General features: G+C 37.2%; 1 protein-coding gene across 1 annotated transcript; it reads right to left on the bottom strand.

The window, feature by feature from the left end:
- Positions 1–4,734: 4,734 nt before the first annotated feature.
- LOC136268570 (potassium channel subfamily K member 16-like) lies at positions 4,735–6,060 on the bottom strand. The gene is made up of 2 exons (XM_066063944.1): positions 5,452–6,060; positions 4,735–5,389 (listed from the first exon to the last, which is right to left on the bottom strand). The coding sequence occupies exons 1-2, from the start codon at positions 5,996–5,998 to the stop codon at positions 4,797–4,799; spliced, it is 1,140 nt and encodes a 379-aa protein (XP_065920016.1). The 5' UTR covers positions 5,999–6,060; the 3' UTR covers positions 4,735–4,796.
- Between the last annotated feature and the right edge of the window lie 7,811 nt (positions 6,061–13,871).

The raw sequence follows: 13,871 nt of genomic DNA, 5'->3' as shown, positions 1-13,871 counted from the left end.
TAAAAATACGATAATTCGGCCTTCTGATATTAAATGTGGTAATAATTTTGACTGAATCTCGTTGAATAAGCACATGTACTGTTAACCGCTTCGAATTCGTGTTGAAAAAAAAGTTTTTGAATTTCAAGGGGTCTGGGAGAGCAATCTCTAGAAGCTTTAAGGTATTTATAGCTTAATAGTAGCCAACGATATTAATACAAAGATTTTTCACCAGGGGAATACAATGCACCTATTGAGAATCACTTATGATAGGGAATTTCCAGTCTAGCTCATCCATATAATATATACTGTGTAGCTTATACTATACTTTTATAGCTGGTATACACAGTAAACTTTGATTTGGAGCAGCACCCCCAAGTGTACCCTTAATTCACCCTTGAAGTCAGTAGGATGTAACAACACAATGGTGAGATGGCAGTCCACACATAGACAAATTTGAGGGGGTTAAGGGCTGGCCCTTCTTTTGCCTCTTAGACTCACAGGGCTATGTTTATGGATACCAAAGATAAGCTGGGTCCACTCACTGCACATTGCTTCAAAGTATACAGAAAGCCGATAATAGGCAAAGAGAGCACAGCAGTTATACATGCACTTTAAATCTATATACTGTGCAGTGTGAAGAAATTGAGACAAATAAGTTTGATTTTTTGTGCTAAGACCAAGATGCTCTATTAGAACAATCACAACTCTATAATAAACATACAAATGATTTTAATTAATAAAATCATTATACTCTAATAGAGAAGTAAGCCACTTTAATTGAATAGTCACAATAACACATGATTTCTTTAAAACCTTCTGGGGTTTGTTGCAGTCAAAGGTAGCAGCTGCAATGATATTAATGCCACGATTACAATGGATTATCACTGCAGAACATTTTTGGTTGCCATTTTTTCATAGCTTTTTTCACCCAAGTTTATGAAGACTGCATCCTTATTTACAGCTTAACTAAAAGAAGATGGTAACATTCAACAACAAGATCTGGACAAATTTTTCCACTGGGCTAAAATCTGACTGATAGGACTCAATGTTAAGAAAAAATGTGCTTTCCTACAATTTAATAACCACTTACTGTATTAACTGTCTCCAAATCACAGGAATAGGGAGTAATGTACTAGAAGTTGGGAAAATGGAATGACGTGCTGTTGATTTTGGAATGCTAACAATAGACTATTGGTAATCTGGCTATCACGTGAGATCACATGAGATCACGTGACTTCAAGCTAACCAAGGTCATGCATGTCTTTTTAGTTAATCCCAGGGTTTTACCACTATTTAGGGGGGACTTACATACTCTGAGTTAAACCCCTTTAATTCCCTGTCTCATACTACATCACCAACCATTTCAAACTAATGTGTCAGCCGATTTCTGACAATTGTCACTGTAGGAAAATGTTGAGGGAGGGATTGGGGTGGGTAAACACAGTGGAGCTACTTTCACTGCGCAGAATTAATTCTGCAACTGATCATGAGTGCCTGTTTAACCGGTTTGACTAGTTTTATGTCCAGGTTTACCTACTGACACTATTTGTTGTTTGTCTCCACTTTCCCATAGACCTAATGCTTAGCATGCATATTTGCACCCATAGTAACCAGTAAACCACCATCACCATAGAGACACTTCTAATTTAACCTTTGGTTAAACTTGTATTAATAATAAGGTACTATAGTACTATAGAACCACATCATGTGTTATATTCCATCAATCAATGTCTTGGTCCCACTACATTGACCATATCTCAGTAATAACTGTTCTAAAGAAGCAACAACAATGGCTTAACTTATTTAACATCTGTATACACCCGCTACTTGGGATCCCCACCGACAATATTATTTTGATAAACACTTAAGAGAAATTCCAACGTCATGCTGCAAGATGAGTCACATCAGTGTATAATCCAATGAGTAATGTTACATACTTGTTACACCAGTTAAACTACAAAATAGAAATATTAGTTGCCTAACTTTACTGTAATCCATTTGACTTTACCTGTATTTACACCTCCATGGTATATCCCACTAGCAGAATTTCTTCTCCAGCACCATCAAACAGTGGGACAACTTCTTATATCACATCATACTTTAGAGCAACTTAATAGTTACACACACATATTATATTATACAAGTACACAGAAAAATTCAACTATAGTGTAGGGACTATATATAGCACATTGATAAAAAGTACTGAAACAAGTTGGAGTAGTGCACAATATTAAATCACAGTAAAACAATAAGAAGTATTATATCCCTATTGTGCATTTCCATTATGGTATCTTGAGCACAGTAGGGAAATAACACTTCTTATTGTTTTACTGTGATTTAATATCATACACTACTCCAGCTTGTTTCAGTACTTTTTATCGATGTGCTATGCTCCCTACTCTAGTTGAAAATTCCAAATTTTTCTGTGTACTTGTTTGTTAGCTAACTTTTTTTTGTAAATATTATTATGACTGGTGAACCCACGCATACCGCATCTGAAATGACACCGCACCCCAACTATATCAATTATCATCTTACACTTTGTTGTCAGCTATGTTCAACCCATTACACAGAATTTTGGATGTAGAACTGTTCGAAAAGCACCTCTGCAATCCATGCATACTGAAAGAAATGGTACCGCGCGCCCCAGTTATATCGTCTGAAAATGAAGTATTCATTATGCTTTGTTGTTGGCTGTGTTCAACCCATTACACAACAGTACGAATAAAGAACTGTTCGAAAAGCACCTCTGCAATCAAAACAGCCACTATGAAAAATACGGACGATTTCCATTACGAAGGGAAGCCATTATGTGCTATCGCCAAATCGACACTTTTTGCTGCAAGCAAAAATGAATGGGACACAAAGGAGGACACTGGTAAGTCTATGAAGAATGCATTGTATGTGCTGCGGTATGCCAAAAGGCACCTCTCGGATGGAAGTGACATCGAACAGTGAAAAAATCAAGCCCGTAGCCTTGCCCGTAGCCTCACCCATAGCCTTGTCCGTAGCCTTGCCCATAGCCTTTCCCGTAGCCTTAGCCATTATAGAGTTACGCTTGTCTGAAGGTATTAGTCAGGCAGTCATTCAGGCAGTCAGTCAGTCAGTCAGTCAGTCAGTCAGTCAGTCAGTCAGTCAGTCAGTCAGTCAGTCAGTCAGTCAGTCAGTCAGTCAGTCAGTCAGTCAGTCAGTCAGTCAGAAAATTCTGTTAAATAAATTATTTTATAGCAACTTGTTGAAAGTGTTTTAGGTTGATCTGAAAGCTTGTTTGGGTTTAGTTTTACCTAACCAATACTGCCTCATCGTTGTCAGGGAAATTTGAGGCTGGTTTAATTTGTGGGCCACGCCTACTCCTTTGTGGTCCCTACTATACAGTACTATTGTACTGTATGATACTATCGTACTGCCGGTATGATATACTCAAATTAATTGTGTTGTTGCTAACTTTTAAGGATTTAGCCCTCCTGGATGTTATTAGCTGTACCTAAGCTGTCTTTCCAGTATTTATAATCATAAAAGCTGTTTTTGCATGGTTACATCATAACAAAATTGATTTCAAAATATTTATGACTAAAATTTCTGAAGTAATGCTGTTATGGAGGATGTATCACCATTGACAACAGCGCAGTACCTGCGGTGACTTCAGATATTACAGTTTTTAATTTCCAGAGTACTAGCTATAATGGAGCCTTATTTGTTAAACACATGCATGCTAGCTATTTCATACCTACTCAGCCTGATGCAGGAGAAAACTATAAACAACTATAATGCAGGAGCCCCTGTTGTTGTATGACAAACAGGCCAGGGTCATCATTTGCATGAAAATCAATTTAAAAACGATCCATTAAATAATGCACACAATTTTAAATGGCCATGCCATGTTTGGCATTTTATCCTCATTTGCATGCATCTTATAGTCATGTTATGCATGCACACCTGGCCTCTCTGCATGAGGCAATCATACAGCAAATGTATATTATGTAATAGCTATAGCTACCATATATGGATCAGAATAATTCTATAAATCTCATTGCACAATGCACTACTGTACAGGAAATTTTGATAAAATTGAGAAAAAAAAAGCAAAAAAAACTTATTAAGGCATGGTCCTACCAAGCCAGAAGATTTAAGGTGCTTTTTTGTTGTTTTGTATTTTTATTATTTTCTTTGTTGGACACCTTTCTGCATTCACTATTTTTCTACTATTTGTCATGATCAAATTTGTGTCTGTTGTTGTATTGTGTCTATTGTCAAATTAATTTGTCAAATTTGTGTCTGTTCTTGTATCTGTCTACACCCTCAGTGCATGCATGATCAATGTACAGTGTTTTCATAGAGTAGGGTAAGCTGACATCTATAGTTGTCTGGTCAAGAATTAAAACCATGCATGCATGGAATTTCAATGATGCTGCCTGCTGCTATGTAGTTATACTATTCAGGCAACGTTGCCTTGGAATTTAATTAGTATTGCAAGTTCATTAATAAAACAGTTACACTAACCTATAGGTTTCGGTTACAGCCTTGGACATCAATGCTCTGCAACTAATTTCAATTTTCCCATGCATTTACCGATTATTGACATGTTATAGATGTTAGACAGATAACAGTACATGGTGTTGGATATTAATGACATATAATATCAGTATAACAAGGATACACAAAAGGGACAAAACTGGCACGACAACACATAAGAGGATATACACAGAAATTAGGGCCATATGTATATAGGCCCTTAACCCTGACCCAATTAAATTTTCATTTATTCAAAATGAGATACAAATAATTATTGCAAATCAAAACATTAAATTTGTATATTACATTGTAGTACTGGAATACATATCCTGGGTAAGTTCAACATTATCGTCTTCAGCTGCAGCATTTTGATGACGGTTTTTCATTATTAATAATTTCTTTACGTATTTCTTAGATCTGCTTATTGCAAAGCCTTCAACTTTTGTATACACCTGACTCATCTTGGCTACGATCACTGAGATGATTGCCAGACCAATAAACAACCAGGTTACATACAAAGCAACATAATTCAGTCTCTGTAAATGATGTGAAGCTGGAGCATAGTCACCAAAGCCAACAGTGGTCAGTGAGACTATACTAAAGTATACTGCGTCACTGTAGCTCCACTGTCTTTCTGAGCGTTGAAATAATGCTGCAGGTAGGAATACAACAAGGACAAATGCAATAATAACTAAAATTACCACAGAGTAGTTTTCAATCCGTTTACTCATGGAAACTCTCTTACTAGGGATGCGTAATACCATAGCATTCCATATGCCTAACAGACACTTCCCAAGAGTAGCCATGTAGACCAAAAACAGTGGTATCCCCAGTAGGGCATAGAAGCAGAGAAATACACGTCCCCTCTGAGTACCTGGTGATTGAGTGCCATACCCTGTTAGTAATCCATACATGCGCGGAGTAATAATGGTACACTACATGTTTTAGTAATCTTACCTATTGTCGTAATAACTGATGTCACAAACATCACAGATGGGAGGAAATCCCAATTATTTGTGGTAGAATTTTGTAAAACCTTATTCTCACACATTCTTGTGAAGTTTACAAAAATCTGTTCTACTTGTTCTCTCGACAAATTGCTGTTGTTTATAATCTCATCAAATAGTATCCTCCTTCTCATGTCACTGATTTCTTTAACGTCATTCTCATGTTCACTTTCTATGGCCATAAATATCAGCGCTCCTGCTAGCAGATATATGGCGAGAGCGAGCGGATACAAGAAGGCTTGTAAACATGTGGCATTCCACTTAATTATTGGACTGCGTCTTCTCATCCTCATTACTTTTTCTTCTTCCCCGTCGGAATCGTCTGTTAGATCAGAGATTGTTTCCGAGAAGAGAGTGTAGCTCTCGCTGATTCTGGTGCTTATGTCTTCTTCTACACACGTCGAATCGATACTGCCAGGAGTAGAAGCTCGCGTTATCCGAGGTCCCCGCCTCGCATCCAGATTATTCTGTTCGTCCAGGATTCTCGTTTGTGACATATCAATGGTTTTGCTCGCAAACCTGGTTAGTAGGAAAAGTAGGGTGGGGCAGTAAAATAATATGTGAGATCACATGCACAAACGAGTGGGGCGCCGCTCGCAATCGATTGGTTTAGTTAATTGATCGGTGTTATTTTATTCGCATAATTAGAACAGTACAGTACATTAACGTAGTCCACCGGCAGAAACGGTAAGAAATGAGGGGTGTGGTGGGGATAGTTGCACTTCATGAATTTTGACGCATCACTGAACGCATTGTTAATACTGAAATGAGGAAAAGATGGCAACTCCACTTTCTGCTGAATGAAGATAGTAGTGTTGAGCAGGAAAGGGTTGAAAAACGGAAGAAATAGAGGGAGAAAAAAAATCTAAATTAGGATGTGGGTTGATTGGGGTGAGGGGCTCTTGGTGAATCAGTGAGGTTTGGGAGGTGAAGGGTGTTACTGAAGGTAGCTATACTAGCCCAGTGTAGCTATAGACCCTGTAGCCAAGTACTGACCCCCTTGTACAACACCTCAGAAGCAGGGTAAATGGTAACCCTGATGAAGCAGCTTGTCCTCCCCTTTTCTCCACAATATTATATAGGGGCATAGAGAGGGGGGTTCCAAGAGGTACAGGACCTCCCTGCACAATTTAGAATTCTGAGTTTACAGCAGGACCCTAACACACAATTTTTAGTGTGGCAGGACAAAATGAGTAATAGTATATGGCACAGCACAACAACTGATAAAGCTTGCATTCATCTCTCAAGGAAGGATTTACACAGGTAACATGAGCCCTCTTCAAAACTCGTTAAAAGATTGATATACTCTAATAGAGCAGTCAGGTATATACTCTAATAGAGCATTCATGTATACTCTATTGCTGGGTGTTTTTTGATTCATTAAAATATTGAAAGTCTCTCAGTGACTGGGGGCTGTGCCCCCAGACCCCTACTTCTGGTAAATCAATACTACTGTTGGAACCCCCTTCAAAAAATCCTGCATGGCTATGCCCTGAATATAGTTCTGAGAAGGCACCAAATCAACTGGATCTGGAGGCTCTAAGTATTGAGGATCCTGAGGAACCTCCTCCATAACAAGTGCAGAAAACTTGTTTATAACTGGCACAGCAAAACAAACACTACAATCAGAAAGAGAACCACTACTGTCACAGTCTAACTTGGAATGCGAATAGTGCATGGTATACTGGCACTGCAATTCATGATGAATTAAACATAGAGAATTGATAGTGCATGAAAGACTCCAATGAAAGCCACCAAAGATGCTGGTACTGCTTACTTATCTATATTCAAAAACGTACTACCCTATTCTGCATCCTCTTGAGTCTCTGTAAAGATTGAGTACATGATGACAGGAAGAGAATAATTATAATGAGCAAGGATGAGTAATTTAATTAAAAGTTTCAACAATTTGGAACCAAGAACATTCCAATGACCATACATATACAAATAACAATAATAGGACATTTTCTTAAATGCAAGACATAGTGGTCCCAGGATAAGTTATGATCAAACACTATAGCTTATAGGCCATCTTCTGACTTATAACAACCTTCAATACAAAATAATAGAAGGATATAAGAAGGTCTCTGCATGGTTTCTCTGAACCACATAACCGTTGATTTTGTGAAATTCAAATCTATGGCCCACTGATTAAAGAGTTGAAGCTGTGAGTTCATAGTACTAGCAGCAGCAGCTCCAGGAGTGGGTCCACTACAAATAAAAATTAACTACACTAATCATACACATCAACTGTGTATACTTATAAGTAAAGGTGAACTTGGGTCTGGCAAATGATTCAGTCTCAGTACAGAACAAAGTGCAGAAAGATCAGTTGAGTTTGTTGTTTTCATAATGTAAATTTATAGATGTTGTGCAGTACTAGAATAGTGCAGTACTAGCTATAGCAGGGGAGTATTTAGGGGGGTTCATGGGGTTTCAGAATCCCCCTTCAAAATTTGAAGGGTTTTGCAGCAAGAACACCAAACCATCATAGTTTGGCTGCACAAATATACAGAAAGATATTTTAATGATGAAGCTTATACTCAACAACTAAATATATACAGACATATACAGTCACTATTTATTATTTAAAAGTCTTTGTACATCTTTAAGTATATATAGTTATCCACCCGTCCCTCTCTCCACATAATAATAAATCTGCAGGTAGTTGATTCCAAAGTAATACAGCTGTAACCTGCCAGCTACATATGAAACGGTCTATAAGGATCTAAAATCACAATTAGGATTCTGAAATCTTAAATGGTTAGCAGGACCATAATCATGAAGTCTCTGTGATCTTCTTGTGGTAGTAGAACAGAGCAGAGCAGACAGAGCTACATGTGCATGTAATAGGAAACTTGCTCAAAAGGTTTTAGGAGAACATGTATAAAAGTATGAATTTAACTATTATGTTAATAAAGTCATATTCTAATAGAGCATGCAGTCAATGAAGTCAAAGTTATTAAAGAATAATGTAAATGCAAGACTAACTTGAAACATTAAATTATACAGAGAATTTGTATATAGCTATTTGGATCACTACAATACTCCTGACCAGCCATATATTGATAGGACATTGAAGGGAGCTAAGCAACTACGTAAGCATATAATGAAGATATATAGTATAAATAGTTTTATTATCCATAGAGAATTAACTAGCTAATAAATTTTTGAGCATTTGATGTTCAAGATCTGTCAGCAGCTGGGGGCTGTGCCTCAGACCTCTGCATCAATAATTATCAAATCTGGAAACCTTCCTGCCGGGATACTCCCATGGCTAGTTACTAGTAACCATTATCAAGTTGAACCAGTTACCCACTATAATTGTCCTTGATTGTTATAATCTATATGACAGTTTAATAGTAGTTGCACATTGCCAGGTTCAGGAATGGATTTAGGATTTTAAAAGGATGGGCTGGGGGCATGCCCATGCAGTATATGCATACTATATGCCACTTTGACACCTCAGATCAAAGGAAACCACAAGACTATATTTCATGTATTTCCCTGACCACAGGGTATATTGCCCTGTGGTTAGGGAAATATCATGATATATCCCTGACCACAACTACCTTTAATGCTGAGGCAGTCACAAGCTTTGATTATTTATAATTATAGAGCTGCTTAAAGTTTTGCATTGTGGCTTTGAGTTTAACATGTTGATTTAGTTAGGTTAGGCATTGAATTGAGTGTTACATAGTTCAGTTAGCTACCAGGCATCACTAATTCCAACCACATGAAAAGTTGCCTCAGAGCCTATATACCTAAGTATTTATTTTAGCACATATGTTACTTTAGGCATCCACAAAATGGTTATTTGGTTTAAAACAGTATCACTACAACCAGTGAAACCCACAATCATTTCTTTTTGTGCCCACAATGTAAACCCACAATCGATGTTTGCAAACCTCTGTATAAAGGTATTGTGGTGAATGCAGGTTTGTCTTCCTTCACCTACTAGGTGAGCATACCTGAGTGGTATCATTACTTATATCATTGCCACTCAGGATTTACCTGATATATATAAATACCCACACCAGAGGGCTGAAGCATGGTATAGCTATTAGGAGTATAGTGTGTGAGTAGATTAAAGGCAGCCTAGTGTTACAAATCAGTTGTAACTCTGGTTTACAAATAATTGTAACATGGCTAAGTACCTCCTTTTGGCCACACAGTCTGGCCACTATTTAGTTCAAAGACTTCAAATGAAACTAAACACCTGACCAAGACAGGAAGTCACAATAGAGGGCTAATACTCAAGGACTGACATGGAAGTAAATCGCTCTGGAACAAATGAACACACAACACATGAATGGAAAGCAGTACAACTGCTGGGCTGAGTCACCACATGTTTGTTCACCAATAAATTAAGCTATTATAGCACTGCACCACTCAACAATGAATATCAGCTACACCCGTCTAAATGTTGCAAAGCAGTACAATGGCTGGAGTGATTGGAATCTCAAGCTCGTGCATAACAAACGCACTACCAATGAATAAACTATATAGCTAACACTGACCGTAGTCAGTGAGTAAAATCGTTCCTTGTATACAGTGCTCAGTGATAGTCAATATTAACTTTACGTTCTTGTTCCTTCCATGTTACAAATGGGTGCCTTTGATCTACACACACTCCATACCACAAATTAGTTATAACACACCCATTTGGTTTGTATCTAATTTGTAAACAACTCCACCCTCGGACCTGCAGCCCTCGGGTGTCGTGTTTACAAATTAGACACAAATCTCATGAGTTCAACCATATACTGGGGCATGCCCCCAGGAAATTGTTAATGAAATTAGGCCTTCTGAAATGGAATTTGAGAGTGATTTCAATATGGGTTCTTAACAATTTTCAACTATTGCATTAGAGGTGACTGCTCTATTAGGATATCTCAATCTTGATACCTTATAATTGAATTTGATGTTTATTTATTTATTATACTGGACAGCCAGTAATTACTGATGCGTCCAGGGAGAACAGCCCCAAGAAAAAATCTTATGATTAGCTAACTACTTACATACATGCAAATACATTAACTACAGTAGGACCTCCATTATCCGAACACTTTTGTGTCAGCTGAATCACAAAAGTGTTCAGATGAGTGAATTTGTTCGGATAACTGAAGCCCATACATTTATATACAGAGCCCTGTTGAAATACTCTAATAGAACATACACCTGCGACAAAATATTCTAATAGAACATACACCTGTTGACAAATACCCTAATAGAACAGTCACCGCTACTGTTCGAATAATTGAGGGTTCGGATAATCGAAGTTCGGATAATCGAGGTCCTACTGTACAAATAAATTAACTAAGTTATAAATAATGGGGTAATTGGTTCCGATCTTCAATTGTTCTAGGGAAATTACAATTTTTTTATGAATTGGTGTTTATAAATACTGTTAAGAAATGTAAGGGATGATAAGGTCTGGTCAATTGCACTGAAGTTTCTTGATTATAATTATCCGAATTTTTAGTCCTGATGTATGATGAACTGCCTTATACAATAAAATAATTTAAACCTTGCATGATGTCTGCCTTTCTCTGTGAAAGTGATTGCCACTGAAGATTTTCTAAAGTATATGAAATACCTATTCCACTTTGTCAGTCATAACTTGATGTGACCCATTGTGCTGTTCTTCTTTGCACGATTTCTAGGGGATCAATGTCTTTGACAAGATAAGGGTTCCACACACACGATGCATACTCCAGCATAGATCTCACAAGATGGGTATATATGTTTAGATAGTGTATATGTATGTATATTATTTATATAGTTTGTTTGTTAATGGGCCAGGGTTTCCAGTTACCCTCCTGCTGAACTATTTTATATAGCTTGTACAACAACTCTGCACAGTACACATTATTTGCATTCAAATACAATGGTGCAGTTGCTAGACAGGTTTTTAGAATGCATTCAATACAGTTCCCTTGAAAATGCTGGCAAACTCTGAATATTGAAAGGTTTATATATACATTTAACAGATTTTGGTGTGTACAGCTATATAGCTATTTAGACAACAATCAAAGGAAAGTTACTGTTATTAGTGATTATACAATTCCACTCATACTAATGCACAGCTACTGAGCTGTGTACTTTTATACAACACTCAAATATAGTTAATTGTGGGTTTCAGTGAGCATGTAGGCTGGTAGTTGGGAGTCTTGGGAGTACAGAATTGTGATAGAGACTGGTGGTAGCTATTTACAGCTAAAAGTCACAAATAGATTTCACTGGATGAAATTTTCATGTCATATAGTACACAATTGACATGTATATACTAAAAAAATTTGGAGGGGGGGGTCAAGAGCTCCACTTGGTCCACCCCTAAATCTGCCACTGCTATCTGCTTAGATCTGCTAGTGCATGCAACACTACTACTTTACTTATAATTATTTTATGTCTGAAAACTTGACGCCATCAAAATGTACCAAAGGCATTCTGTTGTCAATGTGTTTATTATGATACATCATAAAGAAATGACATCACAAAGGTTGTGGAGTTTTATTTGTGGCCCTTAGTTTTTCAGGACATTAACATACATGCATGCATGGGTACGTATACTATAAGGCACAACTTGCATTAATGATCCAAGTCACATATATACGTCTATGATGTTAAGTGGCTAGTAATAGTATTAGTGACTATACTTGCATGGTCATTAAAACCAAAGGGTATATACTCTATGCATGTGGTTGACAGAATTTCTGATTGCAATGGGATTTGGGCCTTTGGGTTTACTGTGCTGGTATATCGTGTAAAAACAGAAAGATCACATATAGTCAATGTCATCATCTGTGAATTTTATTTACAAACTTTGCCCTACTCTCTTTTATTTAATACTAATACCATATAGTAATCTTCCCACAGTGTTATTGTAACATTATACCAATACACTAGAAATATCTGTTTACTAGCTGCCACCTGACTCTAATAAAACATTAATTTTTATTGATTGTCACACAACATCATACTGTATAAACATGTTCCATTAAGTTAATCTTCTGTAAGAAATTACTGGCCTGTATATAAGATGTTTGTGTCAAAGGCTTACTTTACAGCATGAAGTAGCCAACATGTTGTATTTGTTGTTTATCCGAAGTACATACCTAAACATTCACTGTACATGTTTTTTTGTTAGTTTAAACTCTTGAGACCAACACTGCCTGGCTTCATGGTAAAAGATATTAACCACTTGTACATTGCACCACCTACATTGCACCGCCTACAAGTGTGTGTGTGTGTGTGCGTGTCTGTGCGTGTCTGCATGTCTACAGTATAGTCTACCTATGTGTGTTTGCATAGTGATGATACAACGAATGCAGTACAAATTAAGAACTTTGCTGTGTATAGTATTAGGCATCTGACTCCCAGCTTCATAGGCTTTCCTTAATCTCCTTGCAGGTACTATAGTGCATAGTATGTAGTACCAAGAACTCATAATATTTGTATGGGGGAGAGTGTCTAACTGGAGTACATTCAGCAAACACTGACACTGCTGCAAGTAACACCTCAGGTTTCTCTTAGAAGAAAGGCTTGATCTTATCAACACCAATCATCACCTATCAAAAGTTTCTTTGTCATCAGTTGAAACAGGCTAGAGATGTAGGTATGATCAAAAGTGAACTGCAGCAGTGTTTGTACAGGCCATACTGGCAGTTAGACACTCTCCCCATGCAAATATTATGGACTCTTGGTATATAGCTCATGTATTTGGTTAACTGTATGCAAAATATACCTACAAAGCACAGCCTAAAATTATGTCCAATTCAGCAGTTCTAATTGTGCACCATTGGCAAATGTACATACTTTAACTATGTACAAGGCACACAATAATGACATATTCAGGGGTAATAACTTGTTAAGCTAGGACATCCCCTGCATGGTGTCTAGTAGAGTCCTTTGAGTGCTCTAGTTGGGACTTCACAGGTAAAAGTATTCATGTATTTTACTCTCTTCATTGTATATATGCACTTGCAAATGTGCAGTCAATGCTAGTTTATACTTACAATGATATTACAGTATGACTGACATTACACATGAGTTGCAGTTTGTAGGCAATGTGATTAATTGTTTATGGCATAACTATATATAGTTATGATAACATTGCGAGCAGATCATTACATACATTCCATTCCTTAAGTGTGCAGTGATGAGTTTTCTTTGTGCCATACATGTCCTTGCCACTACATGCTTTGGAGTCATGCAGATTATGTTCAGGACTATCATGAGCACAATTCACAAAGTTTGTGAAGTGGTTTGTTGAAAATTCATTGATGATATAAAATTGTTACGTATGATAAAACCAAAGATGTATTCCATGTTATTTTCTTTCCATGTCTATACAACCGGACACCATGT

The sequence above is a fragment of the Dysidea avara genome, chromosome 10, assembly GCF_963678975.1.
Source record: "Dysidea avara chromosome 10, odDysAvar1.4, whole genome shotgun sequence".
In the NCBI taxonomy this organism is placed as follows: Eukaryota; Metazoa; Porifera; class Demospongiae; order Dictyoceratida; family Dysideidae; genus Dysidea; species Dysidea avara.
Note: the sequence above shows the minus strand (reverse complement) of the source record. Positions and strands in the feature narration are given on the sequence as shown.